The 24,028-nt window shown below is 58.8% G+C and overlaps 2 protein-coding genes across 2 annotated transcripts in view; both read left to right on the forward strand.

Annotated features, from left to right (window-relative positions):
* Positions 1–2,664: 2,664 nt before the first annotated feature.
* Positions 2,665–8,084, forward strand: OSM (oncostatin M). Its single transcript, XM_006742218.3, has 3 exons — positions 2,665–4,230; positions 5,824–5,957; positions 6,513–8,084. Exons 1-3 carry the CDS (start codon positions 4,197–4,199, stop codon positions 7,059–7,061), a joined length of 717 nt encoding a protein of 238 aa, XP_006742281.2. The 5' UTR covers positions 2,665–4,196; the 3' UTR covers positions 7,062–8,084.
* A 12,408-nt stretch (positions 8,085–20,492) lies between these two features.
* The window catches only part of LIF (LIF interleukin 6 family cytokine), a 9,051-nt gene continuing 5,515 nt past the window's right edge, over positions 20,493–24,028 (forward strand). The window contains exons 1-2 of the mRNA XM_081801830.1: positions 20,493–20,710; positions 23,013–23,132. Coding sequence (XP_081657956.1) covers positions 23,114–23,132 — 19 coding nt within the window. The 5' untranslated portion in view covers positions 20,493–20,710; positions 23,013–23,113. The remainder of the gene's footprint in view (positions 20,711–23,012; positions 23,133–24,028) is intronic.

The following is a 24,028-nucleotide window of genomic DNA, read 5'->3' on the forward strand; positions in this document are numbered from 1 at the left end:
GGACATTTCATACAAATGGAATCGTACAACACGCGGCCTTTTGTGACTGGTTTCTTTCGCTTAGCATCATGTCTTTGAGGTTCATCCACATTGTAGCATGTATCAGGACCTCATTCCTTTCTGGGGCTGAATAAGATGCCATTGTATGGATAGACCACATTTTTAAAATCCATTTTCTGTTGATGGACATTTGGGTTGCTTCCGCTTTTTGGCTATTGTGAATAAATGCTGCTGTAAATATTTGTGTGCAAGTTCTTGTGTGAACATATGTTTTCAATTCTCTGGGGTGTACATGTTGGCATGGAATAGCCGCAGGTATGGCATCTCTATGTTTAAGTGTTGGGGGGCCTGCCAGACTGTCTTCAAAGTGGCTGCACCATCTTGCTTTCCCACCAGCAGTGTGTGAGAGTTCTGATTCTCCCCTGTCCTCACCAGCACTTCTTATTGCCTGTCTTCGATGATAGCCACCCCAGGGGGTATGAAGAGGTACCTCATTGTGGTTTTGAGTTTGCATTTTCCTGATGGCTAACGATGTTGAGCAGCTTTTTATGTATTTATTAGGCATTTGTCTGTTTTGAAGAAATATCTATTTGTTTCTCCTTTGCCCATTTTTATTTTCATTATGTTTTTAAAGATTTATTTATTTTTGAGAGAGAGAGAGAGCACACCACGAGAGAGCGTGAAGGGGGGTGTGGAGGGGCAGAGGGAGAGGGAGGGAGAAACATAAGGGGACTCCGAGCTGAGCACGGAGCCCGACATGGGGCTCGGTCTCAGGATTCTGAGATCATGACCTGAGCCAAAACCAAAAGTTGGAAAAGCTTAACCGACTGCACCACCCAGGTGCCCCTGTTTTGTTTTGTTTTTTTAAGATTTATTTATTTATTTGAGAGAGAGAGAGCGCATGTGTGAGGCGGGGTGCAGGGCAGAGGGAGAGAGAGAGAATCTCCAACAGACGCCCCGCTGAGCACGGAGCTCGATCTCACTGCCCTGAGATCACAACCTGAGCCGAAACCGAGAGCTGGATGCCCAACCGACTGAGCCACCCAGCTGCCCACTCCTTTGCCCATTTTAAATTTGGGTTGTTTGTCTCTTGATTGTTAAATTGTGCCACTGCAGTCCACAGGGGAAACTGAGGCTGAGAAAAGGGATGCGATGGGCCAAGAACACTAGGCTCATAAGCAGATTGAGACTGGTAACTGAGTTGGTGTCTACCTCCCACCTTAGCAGGTCAAGGGTCACTGTCTGTCTTCCCAGATGAGTGGCCTCCTTCCTCCAATTCTGACCCACTCCCAGGCCACCCCAGGTCCTGTTCTTGCATTTAAAGCAGTAGAGCCCCACAGGCGGAGGGTGGGCCAGAAAGACAGGGGAACAGTAGTTCTGAGGAACCAAGCCAGTCCTCTTTCCCCCTCCGAATCACGTGGACCCAGCTGACGTGGCCCCAGGAAGAGGGGACAGCCCGGGCCTGTGGTCGGGGAGCCTATTTATACTGGCTGGGCGGTGTTGCAAGCCCTTCCTGCTGGCGAGAGGGACGTCACTGGGCGCTGACCTCACCAGAAACGCTGACGCATCTTCCCCTCATGCTTTGCTCGGTTGGCCAGACGGGTCTCCTCACCTTGGGGCCACTCCCTGTCCTCGGGCACATCACTGTCCCCTCCCACCGAGCTCTGGACACTCCCCCATGGTCCTCACTCCCTGCTGCCCTCCAAGCATGCCCTCCTCTTGCAAGCTGTTATGGGCGGAATTTTATCCCTTAAATTCTTGTGTTGAAGACCTACCCCCACAGTACCTCAGAATGTGGCTGCATTTGGAGATAGGGTCCCCCTCAAAGAGGTGAGGTACAATGAGGCCTAATCCAATATGACTGGTGTCCTTCTAAGAAGAGGAGATTAGGACAGACACACAGACAGGGGGACAACCATGTGAGGAGACAGCAAGAAGGCAGCCATCTACGAGCCAAGAAGAGAGGCTGCAGGATGATATCGGCCCTGCTGACCCTTTGGTCTCAGACTTCTAGCTCCAGAATGGTGGGAACATACATTTCTGTTGTTTCAGTCCTCCTGTCTGTGCTATGTTGTTACGGCAGCCCGAGTAGATGAATATATAAGTCCTCTTTGCCGTTGGTGGCCCTTGGCCCTGAGGCCTGCACACCGCCCTCCAAATGTGGTCTTTCAGACTCGACAGCCCGGGTTTGGATGCCCCCTTGTCTTAACTGTTCCCACCCAGGGCGATGCAGGGGAAAGCAAAGGCGCGCAGCATCCCCCCAAGTGTGGAGGGTGGTCCGCAGTAGCTGAGAGGGGCAAGAAGCTCTCCTGCCAGTCGTAGCTCTCCAGCCCAGAGCCCGGCCCTGAGCTTCTCAGTTGCCTCATGAAAGGGAGCCAAAGCATCCCTGCCCGGGAGCTCTCCCTTTCAGCGCTGTTACATGATGAGATCAGGGCTGTGAAATGAAGAAGGATCCCAGCTTGGCATGGGCCCCAGAAAATGGTCTTGCGGGGGTGGGCACAGAGATGAGGAATTGAGCAGAAGCGACGTTCTCAGGAGGAGAATCCAGAACTGGCCCTCGGGGGTGGCAAAGGCGGGTGTGGTGAGCGCCATGCTGGGGTGCCAGGGAGTGGGTGGGAGGCGAGGAACAGCCTCCTGGGCATGGGTGGGGGGGGTCTGGCTTTGCCCACTACGGGATCCTCAGCACTTGGGAGTGGCTGGCTCAGAGTAGGGCCAAATAAAAGTTCATTGAACAAATAAATGAGTAATGGTGAACGTGTCTGCAGAGGAGAGAGCAGGTGGGAACAGCCCTGGTGGTCAGGATGGGTGTCGGGGACAGGGATGGATAGGAGGGTGTCTGACCCTCCCTCAGCTCTCCTGTCTAGACTCCACAGGCCCAATGCTTTCCCCAGCTGGAAGCTTCCAGGGGTCTCACCCTGGTTCCCTGGGCTCCTGAGGCTCTCCTCCCCACCGGGCTCCTGAGGCTGGCCAAGGACCCTCTTCCAGGCCTGGTAGATATGCCGGGGCGGCCTCTCCGCCTCCCTGTCTGCCCTAGCCCAGGCCTCACTTTACCCGAAGCAGAGTAACAGGTTGACTAGAGAGGCGTGGTCTCCGGAGCTCCTTCACTCTGACGTCCAGAGGTCTGCGAGGAGCAGAGGACCAACCACAATCACTATCTTTCAGAGAAAGTGAAACCTGGTCCCCAACCGTCACCACGGCGACTCCCCCACCCTGGCTTCCCCTCTGAGCTCACAGCTTCCCCATCTCCTCTGCCCCCAAACTACCCCTCAACAGCTAGTACTTGGAATTAGACTTTCGTCTTTCTTTTTCCCTTCAAAGGACTTTTGCCTTTTATGTCCATGATAGCAGCAGCACTACGAGCCTGGCCCAGGAAATGCTTTTCGAATCCTCATTTTACAGGTGGGGCCGCTGAGGCCCAGAGACGTTAAGTGACTTTCCTCTGGTCACACAGCATGTCAGCAGGCTTGAACCCTAATTTCTGTAAAGAAAGGGCCTGGCTGCAGGCTATGGGCCTGGGATAAGGAAGGCTGATTGCTGGGGGGCGGGGGGCATGATGGGAGAAAGGAGATGGCTGGGAGCCCCAGTGGGGGATGCAGGTCCTGGGGCCAGAACCACAATCTCGGGGCTGCCAGCCTGGGTCTGGCTCTGTGCCCAGAGCCTGGTGGTTTCCGCTCACAGATGTCCCAACAGCCCTGGCAGGAGGGCAGGAAGGGCACTCAAGAAGGAAGATGTCTTGCTCCCCTCAGCCCCAAACCACAGTGGCTTGTGAGGCCGACGGCTCCTGGGCCGAGCCTGGCCTGCGGGCCCTCCAAGGACCCAGTTGGCACACTCTCCCCTCTATCCTGGGCACGGCTCCCTGCAGATGGCGTGGACCCCCTTGCTCCCTGCTCACCCCAGGAAGGCTGAGGCTGCGGTTTGCATCATCCTTGGGCGTGGGGCTGACCTCGAAGAACGAATTCGAAGAAAACAGGAGGAGGAGCAGTTTGCCACCGCACCCAGCGCCCATTGGCCGCCCATGGAAACTTTGGTTTTTGGGGTCATGTTCCCAGAAGGCCTGCCCTTCCCCCCCCTCCCCACCCACCTCACGAGGTGTTGGCCAATCGCCCTGGCGGGCATAAAGTGGCTGCCAGCCCGCAGGGCTCCCAGCCAGGAGGTGTCACCCCTAGCAGGCGCCGGCCGGAGCTTGGGCACCCAGCATGCGGGCACAGCTTATGCAGAGGACGCTGCCCAGTAAGTACTTCCTTCCTCTCCACCAGCACCCGCTTGCTGTGCCCACGGGCACCAGCGGGGAGCAGGGGCACCTTCTGTCCTTCGGGAGCTGGGAAGGCCAGGCACCAAAAGGATGCTGAGAAGGGGAGAGAGCTGGGAGGTCAGCAAAGAAAGTGGTCCACTGAGAACACAGCATCTTCACAGGATAGAGAAGGAGTATCCCTGGAAGGCTTCTAAGGGGAGGTGATATAGAGGCGACTGCGGGAGCAAGAGAATAAGGAAAGGGGATAGATTGAGGGAGAAGCCAGGCAAGCAGGAGGGAGGTGGGTGCCGTGCTGGGCAGAGGAGGAAGCTGCAGAAGCTGAGCAGGAAAGCAGTGTGATGTCTGGAGGGGCGGTGAGGCCTCCTTCTTACCCTGATTCACAGGGTCTGGGATGGAGAGACACAGTCCGCCAGGCCCGGGGACCCTGGAGCCCACACAATCACACAGCACGCATAGCCACACCCACAGGGTGACATGCACACAGAGCCACGTGATGTCATTCAGAGCCCTCAATCTCACCAACCTGGGAACCCCCACATGCAGCCTGGGCCCCCAGGGTGGGCTGGGCACAGCGATTGTGTGCAGCCAGTTCTTTCCTCTGCCTCACTCAGACCTGGACACACACCAATGAAGACACCCTAGTCCCACGTGCACACAGCGCTCACATGGAACCCCACCCCCACCCCGCCCAACCCGGCTGCAGATACCTGGGGAGGTAGCGAGGAGTGCCCTGTGGTCTCAGTGCCTGGGTGGCCAGCCCCTCAGCCGTCCCCAGCAGCGTCTTCCCCAAGGGGCTGAACGGTTCTTAGGAAGGGAACATGGTGTCACCGCCTTCCGGGCCATTGCGCCACAGGCCCCTTCCGACCACATGGCTGCCGGTGCCTGGGGGGTGGGTGTGGGGAGGCTGCCAAGCAGTAACTATGCCCCCCCCACCCCAAACAGCCTGGCTCATAGCATCCCTGGTGGGCATGATAGAAGTGGCCACTAATGGAGAGAAGAGGAAGGTGCATGAGGTCGAGGACAGTGCTGGCCTTGTGTGACCTGGGCAAGCCCTTCTCCCTCAGTGCCTTGATTTTCCTGTCAGTAGAATGGCGCTATGGTCTAGATGATCCCACACATCCTTTGCAGACAGAACCTTCTGCGGGAAAGGCAGCCACTCTGGCTTGTGCAGGCATGACTCCGGGCACCAGGCTGCTCCCAGGCTGAGCCCACCTGCACAGAATGCCAGGGTCTGTGACAGGGGAGCCCAGGGTCTTGGCCCAGAGGTCTTGCAGAGAGCAGCCCCACCTGGGCTGCCCTGTGTCAGATCCTGAGGTTGGCAAGATTGGCAGGCACAGGAACTCCTCTCAAGGGCCTGCTTGGTGAAGCCCAGCCACTATTCTGGATGCTGGGCAGTGACTCACTGGGGAGGTGGTGGTGGCCCCAGCAGGTGCTGCAGTGCATACACAGGGCCCAGCCCCACCCTCGACAGCACGAAGCCTGAGACGATGGGCTATGCCCTCTGAGGCCCTTGGGGGTGGCCTCCCTGACCTCCCCAAGTCAGGTGACACCCCCTCCCTTCTCCGCCCCAGGTCTGGTCCTCGGACTCCTGTTCCTGAGCACGCCGGCCATGGGCAGCTGTTTGGACAAGTACCAAGAGCTGCTTGGGCAGCTCCAGAAGCAGGCGGACATCATGCAGCGCACCAGCCTGCTCCTGGACCCCTATGTGAGTGCCTGGCCCTTGGTGGCATCTGAGGCTCAGAGAACTAGGTTAGGGCAGGAGTGAGCCCAGAGAGGATGAGGCCCAACTCCCATTCATGCAACTCCTACTCCATATGGGGCCGGTGGGGAAACCAAGTCCCTGTGTTATTCCAGGGCCTCAGTGAACTTTCCAGGCCTAACTCTGAAACACTAAGGAGACGACAGAGCTTTCCCAGCTTGTCTCAACCCTCAGGTGTAGTGTAGAGACACAGCAGTGACCAAAACAGAGACCTGCCCTCCTGAAGCCCACGGTTACACTCCCCGCACCACAGTCACCACCTGGGCAGTCACCCCAACCAGCCCCCCAGCATCCTTCTGTCCCCTGACACTGGGGAGTCCTCACCCCTCTCTGGCCTCAGTTTCTTGATCTGTACAACGGGAGGATTGGATGGGGTGCATGAGGTCCAGCATTTCAAGGCAGACCAGAGCAGACTTGTGTGTGTGTGTGTGTGTGTGTGTGTATGCACGCGTGCACAGTGGGGGCTCTAGCGCTCACCCCCTGATTCTCCTTTCCCTCCAGATCCAAAGCCAAGGTCTGGACAAGGATGGACTGAAGGAGCACTGTCGGGAGCGCCCCGGGGCCTTCCCCAGCAAGGATGCCCTGCAGGGGCTCGGCAGGTGGGAATTCCTGCGGACCCTCGACACCACGCTGGGCCACGTTCTGCACAGACTGACTGCCTTGCGGCGGGACATCCCCAGAGCCCAGGACTTGGAGATGCTGAATAGGGTGAAGCAGAACATTCGTGGATTCAAGAACAACATCCACTGCATGGCCCAGCTGCTTCCAGGCTCCTCGGAGACAACGGAGCCCACTCCGACAGGCCCGGGGACGTCTCCGTCGCCCACCCCCACCTCAGACACCTTTCAGCGCCGGCTAGAGGGCTGCAGATTCCTGCATGGCTATCACCGCTTCATGCACTCCGTGGGGCAGGTCTTCCGAGAGTGGGGGGAGAGCCCAAGTCGGAGCCGGAGACACAGCCCCCACCAGGGCCTGCGGAAGGGGACCAGCAGGATGCAACTCTCCAGGAAGAACAAGAGACTCCTGCCCAGGGGGCAGCTGCCCCGGTAGCCTTAGGGGCAGCCCTGGCAGATAAAGGATCCACAGGTACTGTGTAGGATGGCATCTCCCCTGGGGCCTCCAAACCCCGCTCCCTTCTGTTCCCCACCTCTCAGAAGTGCACTTTAAGGGGTGGGAGCCAGGCAGGCCGCTCTACCTCCTCTGGGCTGGGACAGTAGGGTCAGGCCATTGAGCCCCCAGCCCTGAGTTCCCCAATCTCGGTGGGGTGGCCGGCTCAGGCCACGTGGGGCCAACTTTCCATTGATTCAGGGGTCTGATGACACAGGTTGACTCATGGCCAGACTGACTGCCCCCCCTGCTCTGCTCCCCAGAGGCCTGCCGGCCCTTCCCTCTCATGACTTGCGGGGCTGTTGCCCCCAGACTTCCTCCTTTCCATGGTGGCTTGGTTCCGAGGGGGAGGTCAGGGCCTGAGCAGGCCTCCTATGCCTCATTGCCAGTCTCAGGCCAGACACCTGGACATCTGGGTGACCTCACTTTAGGCAGCTGTGACAGAGGCAGAGTGTCCTAGAAGGAGCACTGATCTGGGTCGGGGGCGGGGGGGCACGCTAAGAACAGGGCTCAGGTCCCAGCTCAACCCCTAACTCACTGTGTGGCCTCAGGCCACTTTACCTCTCTGGACCTCAGTTTTCTCTTTGTGATTCAAGGGGGTTGGTGTAAAGCCCTCTCTGCTTGCCAGTCGCTGGGATTCGGTGACATAGAGTGGCTATCGGAATGCAGTGCAAACGTACATGGCCAGAAGACTTGAGTTCTCTATAGACCTATTGCCTGGAAGCGCTCAGTCGTGGGTCCCGGCTGCTGGCTGCTCCCCCTGGTGGTGCATCATGAAATATCCTCACGCTGAAACAATGGTTGGGGGGCGGGCAGAAGCGGCTGGGCCAATTCTTTGGAGGGATATGACTAATTTATCGATTTTTATCAGTTTTTATCTGTTTCCTATTTATAAGGCTTATTTATGATGTGTATTTAATGTTAATATTGTGCCAACATATATTTAAAACTTGCCTGGTTTCTAAAGCCCCTGTGTCTCTCTGTTACCTTGTGGGAAAGGATTTGGGGAGTCTGGCCTCTTGAAGAGATGGAGGCTCCGACTTGGTGGGGTGTCTCAAACACAGACAGGGCATTTATCTCATCTGAACGTGACTCCTTGAGATGCTAGGGGCTAGGGGTGTCGGGGTTTAGGAGCAATAAGGGAGGGAGGAAGGCTGGAGCTGTGGTCCCCTGTGGGTGTGTGCCTGGGAGTCTGTATGCTGATGTGGGTTCCATGAAATAGACAAGATACTAACAGACCCTGCTTCAGATGTGGCCTGTGACCTGCTCTGTCCTTGAACCTGCTTCCTGGGGGGCCCTAGGGGGTAGGAATTCCACCTGGCCACCAGAAAACTGGGCTCCCTCCTGATGCTCAGAAGCTCCACCTTTTCTTTAATTTTGAAATTTCTTAATGCGTGAAAAGAACATCCCCAAAACAGAACAGGTATTAACAGTGAAGCACTATATAAAGGAGCCCCCTCCCCACTTAGTAAATAGGGATATAGTATAAACAGATGTGAAAGAAGGTGAACCCTTGAGGATTAAATGCAAACCCTAAAGTTGTACACAACATGACGTCGTATATATGTCGACGAAGGCTAAGGCAGCAGCTACAAAGGAAGAGCTAACAGAAGTGGATGAACTTGACCTGGATCCGTCCCTGGCCACCCCACCTCCTGGGACTGGGGGCCAAGATGGGAACAGGACTTAACATCAGGGGTGGAGGAGAGCCTCATGTGGGACTCTCTGTAATAGATATGATCCACTTTGCAGATGAGAAGACTGAGTCTTAGGGAGACTGAGTGACCTGCCCACGTCCTCAGAACAAATTTACAGGGATGGTGGGCATGTGTTGAATTCAGGTCCTTCAGATGCCAGGGCAGGAGCATCTTCTATTACCCTTCAGCCTCTGTAACTTGGCCAACAATGTCATTGAGTCCCTGAGGGCACAGAGTTCCCAGGCTAGTGGGCAGACAGGCAACAGACACGCAGAAGAACCAACAGGACATTGCAGCATGAGTTCGGCAAAAACTGACGCAGGGTGATGTAACAGTGAGAGACCCAAGCAACAGGGGTGGTCAGGGTGGCATCTGGAAGAGGCATCTCTGAAACTGGAATGATGCACAGGAGAAGGGGCGGGGCCTGCAGGTGGTGGGAACGGCTAGGGCAAAGTCTCCAAGCATTCAAGGATCAGCATATAGTGAGTGGGGGGCATCGCTGATTTATCAAAAAGGCCCAGACAAGGAAAGTGTCTTACTCAAGATCACAGATGGAACTCCAGTGCAGACTCGCAACCAGCAGTTTTCCCGGGCAGTGCCCAGTATGTTCCAGGTGATTTACCAAGTACCTAGTAAGAGCTTCCCACTGTCCCCCACTGGGCTCTCCGCTGCTCTCAAGGCTCTGGCCACACAGGCCACCTTTTGGCTCCCGATATGCCCAGGGCTCCCTCCTACCATGAGGCCTCTGCCTCTGTTGTTCCCTCTCTCTGTAACCCTGTTCCCTGTCATTTTGATCAGTTCATCCTCGGCTATTCTTCCCTATCACCCACGGTCTGGGTCCAGCAACTTGGTTATCTGGAAACTGTCTTATTGGCAGGCCCTCCCCCGCTGTGATGTTTTACCATCTGCCTCCCCTCGCTGGCCTGGAACCTGCCAAGATGGAGATGTCACCTGCTTCCCTCTGCTCCATCCCAGCACCCAGGAGGCGTTCATCAAGGAGCAGGGCAGGTGGGGCCCTGGGGGGAGTCAAAAAGCTGAGCAGCATGCCCTGCCCTAGCATGGGGGTGGGGGGCTTTCCTGAGGCTGAGCTGCTGGGAAGCTGTGGGTGGGAGGTAGCAGACACTGAAAGCCAGGCACGCTCAGGTTCTCAGAGTGGAAGGGGAGCTGGGGCTGCGGCAGGGCGTGAGGTTGCCCACGGAGTGAGCAGACGTTGGTCTGTGGAGGAAGAACTGGGAAGCCCGGGGTGGCTGCCCCCCCACCCCTGCCTGGGCCCCTTGCCAGCCCCCTACTCTGTGGATAAGCCCCAGGAGAGGTGTCTGGCTTTGAGCTGGAGCAGCACCCACCACCCACCTACCCACATAGGAAGCAGATCAGGGAGCTCCAGAATCTGGAGAGGGAGTCTCAGGGGTCCCACCTCCGAGGACTTGTCACCTCCACGCTGTGCCCTGAGAGACCATGGCTGCAGGTGCCCCTGAACTACCAGCTCCAGCCCGGCGCTCTCTCAAGCCTACAGACCCAACTGCTAGGAACTGGGAGCTGGGAGCCCTGTGGATACCTCAAGGACAAGGTCACCCCCACCCCACACCTGATTCCTGCTTCCTATTTGCCCCCACAGAAGTTCCAGAACCCCAGTCCTCACCTTCTTTCTCAGCCTCTCCTTTCCCCATTGATCACAATGTCCCGTGGTTTCTCCCACATCCTGCCTCAGGCACATGCCTCCCTCTCTCCCGACAGACAGCTCAGTCCTGGCTCCCTGGACACGGCCAAAAATCTCACTGCTGCCGTATCTTCTGCTCACAAGTCTTCAGGGACTCCCTCCTGTCCTCCTGCTGTGCACCAGTTGCAAAGCCCTCATCGTATGTGACATGCCAGGCCCCTGCTCTCATGCCCAGCCAGCTTTGCTAGCTCATGTCTGTGTCCGATCCATGCTCTGCTGCCCCCCCAGCCCATCCAGGCCTCCTGACCTCCCCGAAGCCTGCGTTTTCCCACCCCCAGCCTGCTACCCTCCCACCCTGAGCCTTAGTTCAAATGCCCCCTCCTCTTCGATCCCCCCATCCAGAGGGGCTTAGGTGCCTGCCTGCAGGGCATCATTTCTGGAGTCAGCATCTAGAATCAGAATAAGCTTTCTCTGATCACCCCGGTGAGACTGGGGTTCCCACAACCATCTGCGGTGACAGGTGGTGGGGCGGGGCTCAAATATTGTTTTTGTGACCCAGAGGCAGCGTTTTCCCTGGAATGGTGGTACCCTGTGAGTGGGCAGGTAGTGGATGCTTCCTCCCTGGTGGTTGTGTGAAGGGACGAAGCGGCCCCGTGCCCCAGCTGAGCTGGCACAGACTGAGGAAGATAAAAGGGTCCTGGCCTTGCTGCAAGCATCAACTCAAAGCCAGGTTTTCGTTTTCTTTTTCCAGTTTTTCAAGGTGACAGTCAGCCCCTCAGTCAACTGCATTTAACACACAAGGATGGAAAGTTCCCCAGGACAGGGGGCCCAGAGGGCAGGGAAACTGCTGGGAAAAGGCAGGGTTGGGGTGCTCAGCACTATCTACCCACCAAACAAACTCAGGGTTTGCAAACAGCAGAGTTGGGTCTTTGGCCTCCATGACCTTCACTGTCCACCACTATCAATGTGATTCTTTTCCCCCTTTCTCAAGGGATGAGAAAAATACTTGAGAGTCAAGCAAAATGAGTTCAAACCCCAGCCACCCTGCCGTTAAACCTGTGTGACCTCCAAAGCCGAGCCTCAGCTTTCCCCTCTGTCCAGTGGGCTAACTTGGCTCGCCTCCCTGGCTGTAAGATTTCCCAGGAGAAAACAGACACACACAAACACACACACACACACACACACACACACAGCGCTATTTCAACGTTATCATAAGCTGTCCCTGAGCAGGTGTACAAGCAACGTTCTCTTTATTTTCTCTCTCTCCTTTTCTCTTCCTTATTGGTTTTCTTCACAGCTTCTCTCTCTTTGTCCCTGTCCCCCTGCGCTCCTCTCCTCCACACCAGGCCTGGGACCCAGGGTGCACAAAGAACCCCTTTTCCATGCTGAGGCAATGCTCATAGTCCACCGTCAGCGTCAGCGCTGGGGAGGCCTTCCACTTGGCCAGCCCCACTCCCTGCTTCCTGGGGCCGCCCCAAGGGCTGGGCTCTGCTCCCTGGCGCGGGGAGGGGCGAAGGTCTCCCAGGGAGGTGGGTTGGGCAGGTGGGGCCCTGGAGCCTGTGGAGGAGGGCCAACCAGATGGGCCGGGTAGCTCCAGGGTTCTGAGGCGGGTGCCAGGGCAGCGCGGGGTGGCTTGGGGGGCCACTCTGTCGGGGGGGGGGGCGGCTGCGGCCCTGTGACTCTCCTGGGTACGAGGACAAGGGGCATGGCCCTGGTGCACACGGCTTGTGGCAGGTCTGAGTCAAAACACCTAAGGCCGACCCCGGCCGGTCATGCGGAGGGCTGCTCAGTCATCGCCTTATGCTGGCCTGGGTCACCCAGGCAGGCTGGGTGCGGCCCAGTCAGTTGTGACTCAGGTCCCAGCGGCCTTGCCACGCAGCGCTGGGTAGGGGTGCTGGGCACAGGGTCGCCCCCTCCCCACCCCCACTTTACTCCTCGGCCACCCCGAAGACCCTGCCCCACCTGTCAGGTGCAGTCTGGCCAGGAGCCTGCGGTTCTCTGCCCCTGTTGCACCCAGACCCTCAGCCAGGGGGTGGGGTGGAAGTGGGGGGAGCCTCAGGGCCACCCGGCACTTGACGGGAAGTCAAGTGGGGGGCAGTGTGAGGAGCTGTCTCCAGAGAAGATTCAGCAGGGAAGGGAAGCAGAGGGGGCCTGGCCCTGAAGTCCATGGTATCCCACTGAAGATCTGGAAAACACCTGAGAGACTCCCGGGGGTCCTGCGCGGGCACAGACCACGGTAGGCCTCCCTGATGGGGCAGGGCTGGGGGGTAGCTGCCAGCCCCTGAATTTATCCTCAGCCCGAGCAAATCCTCCAGTGTCTGGGGGAAGGGAGTACCTGGTGGCCCATAAGCCTTGGTCTTCTCAGCTGTGTAACGGGCATGGTAGGACATTCCTTGCCCATCTCACCAAGGATGTTGAGGTAAAGTGGACAGACCAGATGCGAAAGTGTCATGGGTCACTAAGGGGTTAAAGATCCTGGAAGAGCAGAGGAGAGAGAACTAGATGGAGAAGCCAGAATCCTGGCATTGCATGATCCCAGAGGGGTCACCCTCTCTGGGTTGGGGGGGTGGGGGGGGTCTTGATTCCTGGATTCCCAAGGGACCCTCAGTCCCCTTTACCCCAGAGCAGTAGAGGGTTCTGAGTCTGTGGCAGCTTAGCTTTTCCTCAGATGGAGATGTGGCAGGCGGAGGTCTCTGTCCCTCCAGAAGGGGCTGTGGTGGGTCATGGGGTGGACTCCGCCTGCTTCTGCTTTGGGGAGAAGGGCGGGGGTCTTTACCAAAGTGAAGTCCCTCATGCGGGGCTCTGGGGTGTGTGGTCAGTCAACGTCATGATCCCTACACTTTTGTCCTTGGGCCAGCACAGCAGGACTCGACCACTCTGCTCTGTTTACTCTGTAAGATGGGCCTAATTGTGGAAGCCCCAGCTCACAAGGCCATGGTGAAGAAAAAGGAAAAACATAACCGAAGTCTGTGCAGAGCTTGGCACCGGAGGAGGGGGCTCGTTGGCACAAATAACACGGAAAGGGGTTGGACCCCAATCTTGTCATCAGCAGCTCCTGATTGCAGAGAAGCTTCCGGGATGGCGGGGACACTGTACCCAGGGCCTGTCCCACGGGGGAGCTGGGTGGTCCTGGGGCCTGAGGTGGGTAGGAAGGGGCGGTGATCTCCCCAACTCCCTCCTTCCAGATCTCCAGCTGGATCGAGGCACGCCGCCCCCACCCCAGCCCACTGAGTGTAGTCCTTGGCGCCCCCTTGCGGCCGGTCCTCAAGGCTGTCCCCTTCCCTACCCCCAGCAGGTGCTGGGCCAAGCCGAGGCCCCTCCAGGGCCCCTCCGCGTGTCTTCTTCCCCTGCCTGGGCCAATGGCCTTTGCTTACCCTCCATAACGAGCCTCGGGCATGCCCGCCCACTTCCTCAATCCCCAAATCCCGCCCTGCCCAACCCGGGGGGAGGCCCCGGCAGAGCTACGCCAGCCTGGGGCTTGGCGGTGCTGTGGCCAAGGCAGCTGCTGCTGGCTGGACAGTGGGGGGCGCTGCAGCCCGCGGCTTGGAGCGGACCTAAGTGGCTGGGCGTAGGAGAACGCAGGGCCGGGAGCAGGGGGACCTAGCCCTCAACCTTGCTGGGCCCAGCTTTCCAGGGCACCTGGAAGGCTTTCTCTATCCTCCACGACCAGACCCCAAAGTCCACACCTCGAAAAGCCTTTTCTAGATCCTTGGAGACTGGTGGACTTCTCTAGACCTGTTTTACCGCTGGGGAAACTGAGACTCCAAGAAGCTTCCTTCTGGAATTCTCACAACTAATGGGGACTGAAACTCGGGGTTCCTGGCCCCCTGTCTGGGAGTCCAAGTGAGGCAGGCAGCCCACATGCTGTTGGGGAATGTGCCACTAATTTGCTTGTGGCCTGTGGCCTTGGAAAAAAGCAACTTCCCTTCTCTGGGTCCCACCTGTGAAATTTTAACAGCTAGGTTAGTATCAGCAACTCAGGCACACCCTCCAAAGGGTGTTGCTCCCTTCGTGGGCTGATGACACCGAGTCCCATTTTGTAGACGTCTGAGTGACGAGGCCCCCTGTCTGAGGGCCACAGCTCATAAGTGTCAGACCTACGGCCGGATCTGTGGTCTGGCTGATGGCTGAGCCCACCTAGTTCCCCTCCACAGCCCCCAATCTCATCTTCCCAACATATTCCCTTTACAAGTGGGGACCCTAAGGCCAGGAGAGGCCATGATGGTCTCTAAGTTCCCTCCTCCTCCCCAGACCTCTTGGGAGGTAAGTGGGCTTCTTAGAAGGGAATCTAAGGATGGGGAACTGCAGGCCACCATCCTCCTTCTGTGAGGGTCCCCTGCTGGCCACCCACTGGCCAGAGTGAATGTGGGAGCTCCTGGCTGCTGAGGGGCTGGCAGGGACACCGGCTCTCCAGACGGCCCACTGTGATCCCAGGGCAGGCCGGGGTCCCACCCAGAAAGGGAGGAAGCGGAAACAGGGTCCAGGGGTGGGGCGGGGTGGAAGGGGCCCCGCTGGGCAGGAGATCAGAGCAGGATTGTGTCATGGAGTCCTGTGGCTGATAAGCAGCTGAGTGGCCAGCCCAAGCAGAAGGAGGGGCTCCCTGGGGAAGACTCATCCTGGGGACCCCCATGCCCCCTGTTGCCAGAGAGCCCTGCCCATCCTGGCCCCTATTGTAGGGAGCCTGTGGGGGTGGGGGGGACGTGGGGGACAGAACGGGCAATGTCACATCCTGTGTGACCTTGGGCAAACATTCAACTCTCTGAGCCTCAGTTTCCAAGTCTGTGAAACAGGATTAAAATGTTTCCCTTGGAGGTGGGGGCTAGGACTGGAGATAATAAGGGGCTCTAGGCAGCACTTTGTAAATGGTTTGCTTTGGGGGACATGGGTGGGAGAGAGGCCCCTGATGGCCTTTGGGGTTGGCAGTGTGCCAGCCACGTGCCCCAGAAAAGGCGGGAAGCGGGGCTGGGGTGACCCAAAGGTGCAGGGTTTGTGGGAGACAGGCATCATTTCCAGGTTGCCTGAGGGAGGCAGGGGGAGGCCTGGCCTTCTCCTCCCTGCTCCCCACGAGCTGCTCCCCTACCTGGTCCAGTCCTTCCCCTGACTTCAGGGAGCTCCCCCTTTCTTCACTTCCCAGGGAAGAGAATGGTCCAACCCTGACTGGGCCTCTTTGCCTCCATCCTCCCCACCCACTGGGAGGGGGCCACTCTGTTCTCTCCATCTTATCACCTCCCACCCACCGTCCTCAGAACATTTCCTCAGTCCCTACAGGCGCTGAGGGACAGTTTGGAGAGAGGGCCTGCCTGCCTCCCTGACATCATCTCTGGGGTCAGGTCGGGGTGGCTCCAGTGAGCTTGACTCTGGAGGGAGCCTGGGCCCCACCTCTGGCTGGCCAGTTTCAGGCTGAGTGGGTCCCCGGGGCTGCTTCCTGTTCTGTTTATTGCCTCTGAGTTCAGGAAATCATTGAGTGAAACATCCTCCCCCACCCCCCCACCCTACCCCCACCCCCCACCCCGCCCCGCGATTATTTAATAGGAGCCGAGCTGTGGTCTCTCTCTTTTGGAAAATCCAGTGGGAGAAGGAAGCTGTCAGCTCAGCTCTGACATCAGCTTTGTCCCTGCGCCAAAAGTCAGGGTGGTCAGGGCAGGGGGGCCTGGGGCGGGGTGGGGAGGAAACCAGCTGTTGGTGGCCCCCGTGACGAGAGGCTGCCACACGGTTCCTAGGGGTGGGAGCTGGAGGGTGAGGAGCAGGGATTTTGGAGACACACACGTGCACGCACACACACACTTCGCGCGCAGGGGTCATGCCTCACCACTTGTGCCCAGAGACCCCCTGCCACGCAGACTCGCACAGACACAAGGTCAGACTCATGCTTGCCCAGGATTCACGCACACGGTCACTTACACATCCACGCAATCACAAAGAGGGCTCACAAAGTCAGCCGGAGCTGCGCGTGCTTCGGCCCTCTCCCACTAGCAAGCAGACCAGCACAGACACACATGTGCACACCCACAGGGTCAGACACAGCCCAACGCAGACACGTGCCGACACACAAAGACCCTCACTACACACACACGCTCGTGTGTCAATGCCCATTCAGACCCAGACAGACAGACCCGTGGGATGCCCCGCAGGTGCTCCCAGACACAGACTCAGTCTCTGGGTTGCAGGCTACCCTGGGAGGGGGGATGGTGGCCACTTCCTCCTGGCGCCACCGGCGGTGAGGATGAAGGGTTCCCGTGGAGGGGTGAGGAAAGGCCCGTGACTATTCCCGCCCCACCCAGGTGGGGCAGGGTGGGGCGGGGAGCTGGGGGTCTGGGGCTGCGGAAGGGAGTGGACAGTGAGGGGCTGGGCCCCCGGGGGGGCCTTTGTCCCACGCGGGGTGATGACAGGCCTCTGCCCCACACCAGGAGCGCCAGCCCCGCCCCGCCCCACCTGCAGCACCTCCTGCCCATTCCTGAGCTGGAAGGGACCGCGGATGACATGGAAGTCCCGAGTCTCAGGCTGTCAACCACTGAGTGACCTTGAGCCAGTCGCTCCTCAGCCCCTCAGGGCCTGGCTTTCATCACCGATACCAGTGGCTTACAAATGTTTTTGACCGAGACCCACAGTTAGAAACGTTGCACCTTGCAACCAGAGGATGATGTGTGCACTGACACATAGAGACAACGGGGGGGAAAAAAAAGTTTGCGGAGCAGCGCTTGCCCTCGCTCCGGGCGATGCCGGGTGATTCGGCTATTCCATTTCCTTTTTGAAAGTGCTGGTGGCAACCCTCTAAATTGAATCCATGAGCTGCCAAATGGCTGGCCTCCGAAACCCGTAGTGTGAAAGCATTGCTCTCTCCACGCGCCGACTCGGGTCTCAGGCTAGTGGGAGACTCCGGGAGAGCCTCAAGGAGGTCAAAGTGCTTACAGAGGCTATGCTGAGGAATGATGAGAGAGGACAGCAGCCCATTCTCAAGATGGAGATGCTGAGGGCAGAGCCCGGAGCAGAAGCAGGCTTCATGTAATGGCATGGTCCTTGGAGGCAGGCTTCTGACCCTGCCGGTGATGTGATCTGGGCTCTGTGGGCTGCTGCTTCCCTTGCAATTTCTGTCAGAATTGAAGAAAAAATGCAATCACTCTGATTCACCTCCAGGGGGGTGATTCCTGACGCAGGACGAGTCGGGAAATGTCCGGGTAATGATGGGGGTAGTTGGTGGCAGGCCAGGATGGCTTCTGGCCCGTGCTTGGCCCTGAGGGGTATAGCTGGTCCCTGCCAGAGATTTGATGGGGTGAGGGTGAGAAAGAGCAGACGATATGCCCAAGAGCCTGGGCCTCAAGAGCCTCAAAGACAGCTGGGCTCTTCAGGACCCCGAGGCGGGAAGTATTACTTATTCCCCTGCTGAGGTTCTGAAAGGCTGTCTGTTCCCCCAGGACCCACGCCATGCTCTGGCGACTGAGAGGACCCAGGAGCCCTCCCTGGCCTCTCAGACCGAGACCCCTGACTCAAGCTGGGATTTGAGCCCCTCCTCTGACCACTCGGAGCTCTGGTTAGAATGACTGTCATGTGGTAGGCACTTTGCGTTTCCCACTGAACATCCTTATGACAGCATTCCAGCATTCCCCACTTCCAGAGGGGAAATCAAGGTTCAGAGAGAGGCCAGTTGCCCCAGGCCACACAGCTGGTAAGTGGTGTGGGCAGGATTCGAACCCAGGTTCTCCTGGTTCTGAGCCGCACCCTTACCCACAGGCTCTACCACCAGCCTAGCCCTGGCTGGCCCACAGTTGACTTGTGAAACGGCGCCAGGGGCCAGGAAAGTCCACGATGGTTTCTTGGTGCTTCGGGGTGCAGGCTGGGGCCACAGGTGTAACTACACCTCCATTGCTCAAGTGTTGAATAATGAGGTGCTTTTGCCTTTTTGGACAGGACACCCAACTGCCAGGGCTGTGCCAGGAATTCCTGAGCTGCTCATGGCCGCCCCTCACCGGCCCTAGTCCTGGACCACAGCCTCTGACCCCCAACTTCCTCCCCAGGGCCCATCTGACTCCCCTGCGCTCATTTCCCAGGTGGAGACATCGAGGCAAGGGGCTGGGCGTGAGCTGGAGGCTAAGAGCCGCTGCCGGTTGGGTTTTCAGAGAACCGAGATCTTAGCTGGGCACAGGGGAGGGGGTGGTGAAGGAAGGAGGGGGCTGGCCTGGGCAGTGGGGGTTGCCCAGAGCACTCAGTTTCTGGGTCACTGGGCTCGGGGAATTCCCCGATGCCCAGAGAGCTGCTTACCTGGTGAGTAACTACTCTGGCTGCCCACACAGGATGCCTGACTTGTGAGGGTACCTCCTTGCCACCCCCCAGCCGATGGCCGCTGCCCCGCTGCCCTCTCCCGAGTGCCTCCGAGGCCCAGGAAAGAGACGGACAGACCGGCAGGGGGCTGGCCCCCACCCCCGCATCCCCCCCTGGGGCTCCGCAGGGGGCGGCTGGTGATTCAAGCCCCTCTGAGCTGAGCTATGTCTCCTTCCTTCTCAGATGGAGCCTGGGGGTGAATCAGTTCCTGGGGGCGGTGAGCCCGGGTCAGCCGCTGTCCTTAGCTCAGGCCTGGGGTGGGGGGTTGGGGGGGGCAGTCAGGGGCCAGTGTGGGACATGGGGAGAGTGAATACCGCCATGCCATCCCCCCCGCATATAACCTGTTTTATCTGTCTGGGGTGCCACTGAAAGAAGCTGGAGCCTATCACAGTGTTCTGCCTCATTATCCATCAGGAGAGGCATACAGTTCCTCTCAGCTTTCCCTCCTCAGCCCTAGAGTGTGCCCAACTGCCTCACTTCTAAAATGGGGACAAAAACCCCTCCTTCACAGGTGAGGTGAGGGTCTTCACCTGGTAAGAATAAATGCTGACGTATGGAGGGCTTGTGGGGTGCCCAGAACTGCGCTGAGCCCGGACCCCTCACAGCAAACCCACAGCATAGGTGCCATTATTCCCATTTTACAGATGGAGAAACTGAGGCCAGGGGCGCTCACTTCCCCAAAGTCACCCAGCTCTTAACTGGCAAAACCACCTGGCTCTGACTGAGGCCAAAGTCCACGCTTCAAGCCACGAAACTCCACGCCGTCTCTCCACGAGACATTTGGCCCAGACGGCTTCTGGAAATTGTGAAATGCTTTTAAAAAATACTTAGCATCGACTCTGGTGTAACCCTGAGCCAGGTGCTGTCAAGAGTACAAATGAGTATCAGACCCCATCCAAGCCCTCAGAGAGTGAGGAGGAAGACTTGTCTCCACTTGAAAGGAGAGCAGGCAGGACCAGGCAGACTCGAGCTGGTCTGGGCTGTGGGCAGGGGAGACACCCTGGAAGAAGCGGCCTATGTGTTCCTCATCAGCCTTTGCTCCTCTCTAGAGCTGGAGGTGCTTCTGGCATTACGGTGGCCTGCGAGCCGGAGGCCTGGGTTCCAGACCCTGCTCTAGTGTCTCTGCCCGGCCCTGGGCAAGTGGCTTCACTTCCCCAAGCCTCAGTTTCCCCATCTGAAAAATAAAACACCTGTGATCTTCTAGGAGAGGCGAATGAATGGCAGGCAAGAATCAGCACAAAAGGAGGACCGGGTGGCCGCATTCGGCAGAGTGCGTAGGACCGAAAGAGCCCCGAGGGGCCCTGGGAAGGCCGACACATGGGCTGACTTCCTGGAGAGGGGAGATGAGCAAGTGGTTGGCACAGCCACCTGGAGACGGCACCCCGGGGCCCTGACCCGGCAGTGCCCTGCCTCGGCGGAGAAGGGTCCCTTGTGGACCCTGATGGTCCCCCTCACCCTGAGGCGGATCAGATCCCCAGCAGGCCCAGTGTGCAGGAGCAGGACAGGCTGGGGATGAAGTCACAGCTGGAAGGGGCCGAGCTGGGGCTGCCACTCCAGGGTGGGGCCTGGGGTCATGACCCCGGGAGCATGCAGCCAAGAAGGGAGGATGCCTTCCGTGAGGAAGCGAGGGGAAAACACACACACACACACACACACACACACACACACACACAGAGCGTAGAGAGGGAGGGAAGAAAACAAACTCCAGGAGACCAAAGCTGGCCTGGAGCGCGGTCTGGGCGGCCGATTCCTGGGGACCAAGGCCACGTTGCAGGCAGCTCACGGCCTGGCGGCTCCAAGACCCTGCCAGAGCTTCCCCCCAGAGGCCCAGTGCAGGTGGTGCCTGGACATGGACAGGAAAGGGAGGCCGGGCCTAGGGTGCCGAGGGGCCCACAGCTCTTGGGGAGCACAGACCAAGTCAGGTACCGTGAGAGGGGAAACTGAGGCATGGGAGGGGCCAGTCGGGGAGGGAGTTAAGTGTCTTCTAGACTCTGCCCTCACTTCCTGTTTCCTGTGGGGTGGGGCTGAGATTACATGGCGACTGAGGGTGGACTGTGGGGCTGGCGTGGGATCTGGGGAGCTGGAAGGCAGTACAAAGACCTGCAAGCCCACTCAGAAGGATGTAGGGGAGACATGGGGGCAGGAGAATGGTGGGACGGGGTGGCAGCCTCCAGGAGAATCAGGGCGCCTAGTGAGAGTCTCAGGTGGGGGAACAAGGGGACCCACAGAGGGGGCCACAGTGGGGCCCTGGTCAGATGGATTTGGCGTCCACAGCAGAAGCACCAGGCCAAGTCAGGTGACAGGGGTCAGGGAGATGTGGCGGTGGGACCAGAGGCTGCTCCAGCGTTTGTGTTCATGTGCTCTGTGTTCATGTCAGGCCCTCATGCAGGAGAGAAGAGGAGTGGGGGGATTTCTTGTGAGGGGAGGGAGGTGAGCTGGGATGTTTTGTGCCGTGGGGTTGTCTGAGCCAGGCTGGGGTAGGCGGGCCTCCTGGGGGTGTATGCTGACCCCATAGTAGGTGTATAGGAGGGGCAAGTGCCAGGTGGGGTCTTCTAGGGCCTTCCAAGGAAGAGACAAGGGGGGAGGGGGGAGGAAGAGGAAGGAGAGCCAGTCTGGACTCTACCAGCCTCCTCCCTGCCGGGAAGTGCCAGCTGGGATGGGCATTTTTATCACCCCACATCCCAGGTCCTGCTGGGAGAGCATGAGGGAAGTGAGCCTGGAGAGGGCAGAGTGTGTGTTGGGGGAAGGGGGACCGCAGCAGGCATGAGGGCTCGTCCTGGCACGATGAGGGAGGAACGCGTGGCCGGGCAGGTCTGGGATGTGGCAAGAGGCGGGAGCTGGGAGCATGCATGGAGGATGGGTGAGGGGGTGAGCGGGGGCCAGAGAAAGGCCGTGGGTCTCCCTGGTCTTGGAAAACCAACTCTTCCACCTTGTTTCCTGGTTAGGGTCAGGCCGGAGGGCTGGGGTGAGGTCTCCAGGGGAATGAGACATCTCCTGGGACAGAGGGTGCCCCTGACAACTTGGGGGACAGTGTGGTGCCAGATACGTGTTCCCTGGCCAGCACTCCTTCACATCATTTTTTAGAAATGCTTTTTTGGGGGAGGAGTCCTGTGCTCATTTTGCCCTGGTCCCCACCATTCCTTCCTGCCTCTCCTCACGCGTTTACAAGTCTAACTGGCCATGATAGACACCAGGATTTATTTGTGACCCTGCCTTACAGACTCTAGAAGCACCTTTTGGGGGGTCACCATTATTCTCTGGGGCTGAGCCCCAAGGGGCTTCCAAGGCAGGTTTTGGAGGGCAAGCTATTTCTCTTCTCCCCAGCCAGCCCTCAACATCCTGAGGAAGAAACCTGGGTCTGGTCTGCTAAGCTTCCCTAGGTCTCTGCTCCAGGTGTCCCTCCAGAATGGAAATGCTCCCTGAGGGGGGAGGTGGGACTGCAAAGAGTTTAGGTAAACCCCAGACAACACCTTCCCAGAAATTCCTCCCCAGGCTGTCCCCTGAGAACTGAGTCACAGCAACCTCCCCGCTCCCCACCTTCCCAGCCCCCTCCCCAGCCTCACAGCCTACCTGTGGTCAGCAATGGAGGCTTGCTGATGGTGGTCAGGAGGCCTGACCTTGTGGGACTCTGGACAACCTGTGCCCTTTGAAGCCCCACTTTGCCCAGTGGCAATGGGCAGGTTGGAGGAGGCTACCTCTGAGGTGCCCACATTCAGTTCTGCTTTATTACTGTCTAAAGTCCAAGCCGGGCCCCAGCCCCTCTTCCTGGAGCCTCCTTCTCAGCCAAGCCCCAGCCTGCCTCCTCCCCACTGCCCCCAAAATCCCTTGATCAGGGGGCCACAGGTGCCAGCCTCCATCTGCTTGCCTAATGTCAAGCCACCTCCCCAAACCCAGGTGAGTCAGGGCTGTCTGGAGCACCTATAGCCTGGGGGACCCCGATGACTCGAGCCTGGGGACCCTCCTTGCCCTCCCCAACTTCAAACAACTCTTAGGGCAAGCCACTCAGGAAAACCACAGGGTGTTTTGTTGAAGAGTTCATTATAATTTTATCAATCAAATTCTTAGAAGAGGGAAAAAGTCTGCTCTCTCCACCCTCCCCCTTCACTGCCCCCCCCCCACTCTCACTTTCTTCCATTCATAATTTCCTATGATGCACCTCAAACAACTTCCTGGACGGGGATCCCTGCTAAATATAGCTGTTTCTCTCTCTGTCTTACAACACAGGCTCCAGTATATAAATCAGGCAAATTCCCCGTTGAGCATGAACCTCTGAAAACTGCCGGCATCTAAGGTCTCCTCCAAGGCCCTCTGGAGTCCAGCCCATAATGAAGGTCTTGGCGGCAGGTAAATCCACCCGCCCCGCGCCGGCTTCCGCGCCCCACTGCGGGTGCTGCGGCAACTTGGGGCACTTGGCGATCGCGAGCGGGACAGCCACTCTCCGCAGACACACGGACACTTGGGGCACCCGTGCAGCCGGCCCGGGCCGCCGGAGGCGCTGGGTGGCGGCCGGGAGCGAGCGCAGGCACATGGTCCCGGCACCGCGCGCCCAGCCCGTCCGGGGGCCAGCAGGTTGGCGGCGGGCAAGGGAGGGGGCTGCCGCAGCCTTCCTCCTGCTCCTCCTCCCCCTCCACCTCCTCCTCCACCTCCTCCTCCTCGCTCCTCGCTCCTGCCACTCTCCGGTCTGTTCTTCCCGCTCTGCTTTCTCCCGATTCACCCTCCCTCTTTCTTTCTTTCTGTCTTTCCGCTTTCTCTTTTCCAACCGCGTCCCGGGCTGCTCCCAGGGAGGGGCACCGGCCTCCGAGCAGCTTGCAAACTCTGGCCGGGACGGAAGCAGGTGCCGCCTCCATCTGCTAGTGCCTGGAAAGCTGTGGTCTCTGCTAGGTGAGCCGGGCGTGTGGGGGCCCCGCAACCCTCCCGGGGTCTCAGCGCTGCCTGGGGATGCTGGGAGGAACAGGGGACCCAGGAGAAGTGAACTTGAGGCTGCTACTGTCCCAGCGGGGGAGATCCCAGCGCTCCAGCGCCCCCCTTCACCCCAGCCTCACCAGTTCTCCAGCCTCACTGGTCTGCTGCCCCTACCTCCTGCTGCTGGGCCATTGGGAGAGGCCCCTCGGAGGGAACCCAAGACAGTAAAGCGGGGAAGCAGGCGGGGGGGGGGGGGGGGGGCCGGGGGGGGGGGGGGGACCCAGGACAGGCCCGGACAGCTCCCAGCTCTCCTGTCACCTTTCACTTTCCTTCCTCCC

This window comes from Leptonychotes weddellii, chromosome 13 (assembly GCF_054177405.1).
Source record: "Leptonychotes weddellii isolate Sample4059 chromosome 13, ASM5417740v2, whole genome shotgun sequence".
NCBI lineage: Eukaryota > Metazoa > Chordata > Mammalia > Carnivora > Phocidae > Leptonychotes > Leptonychotes weddellii.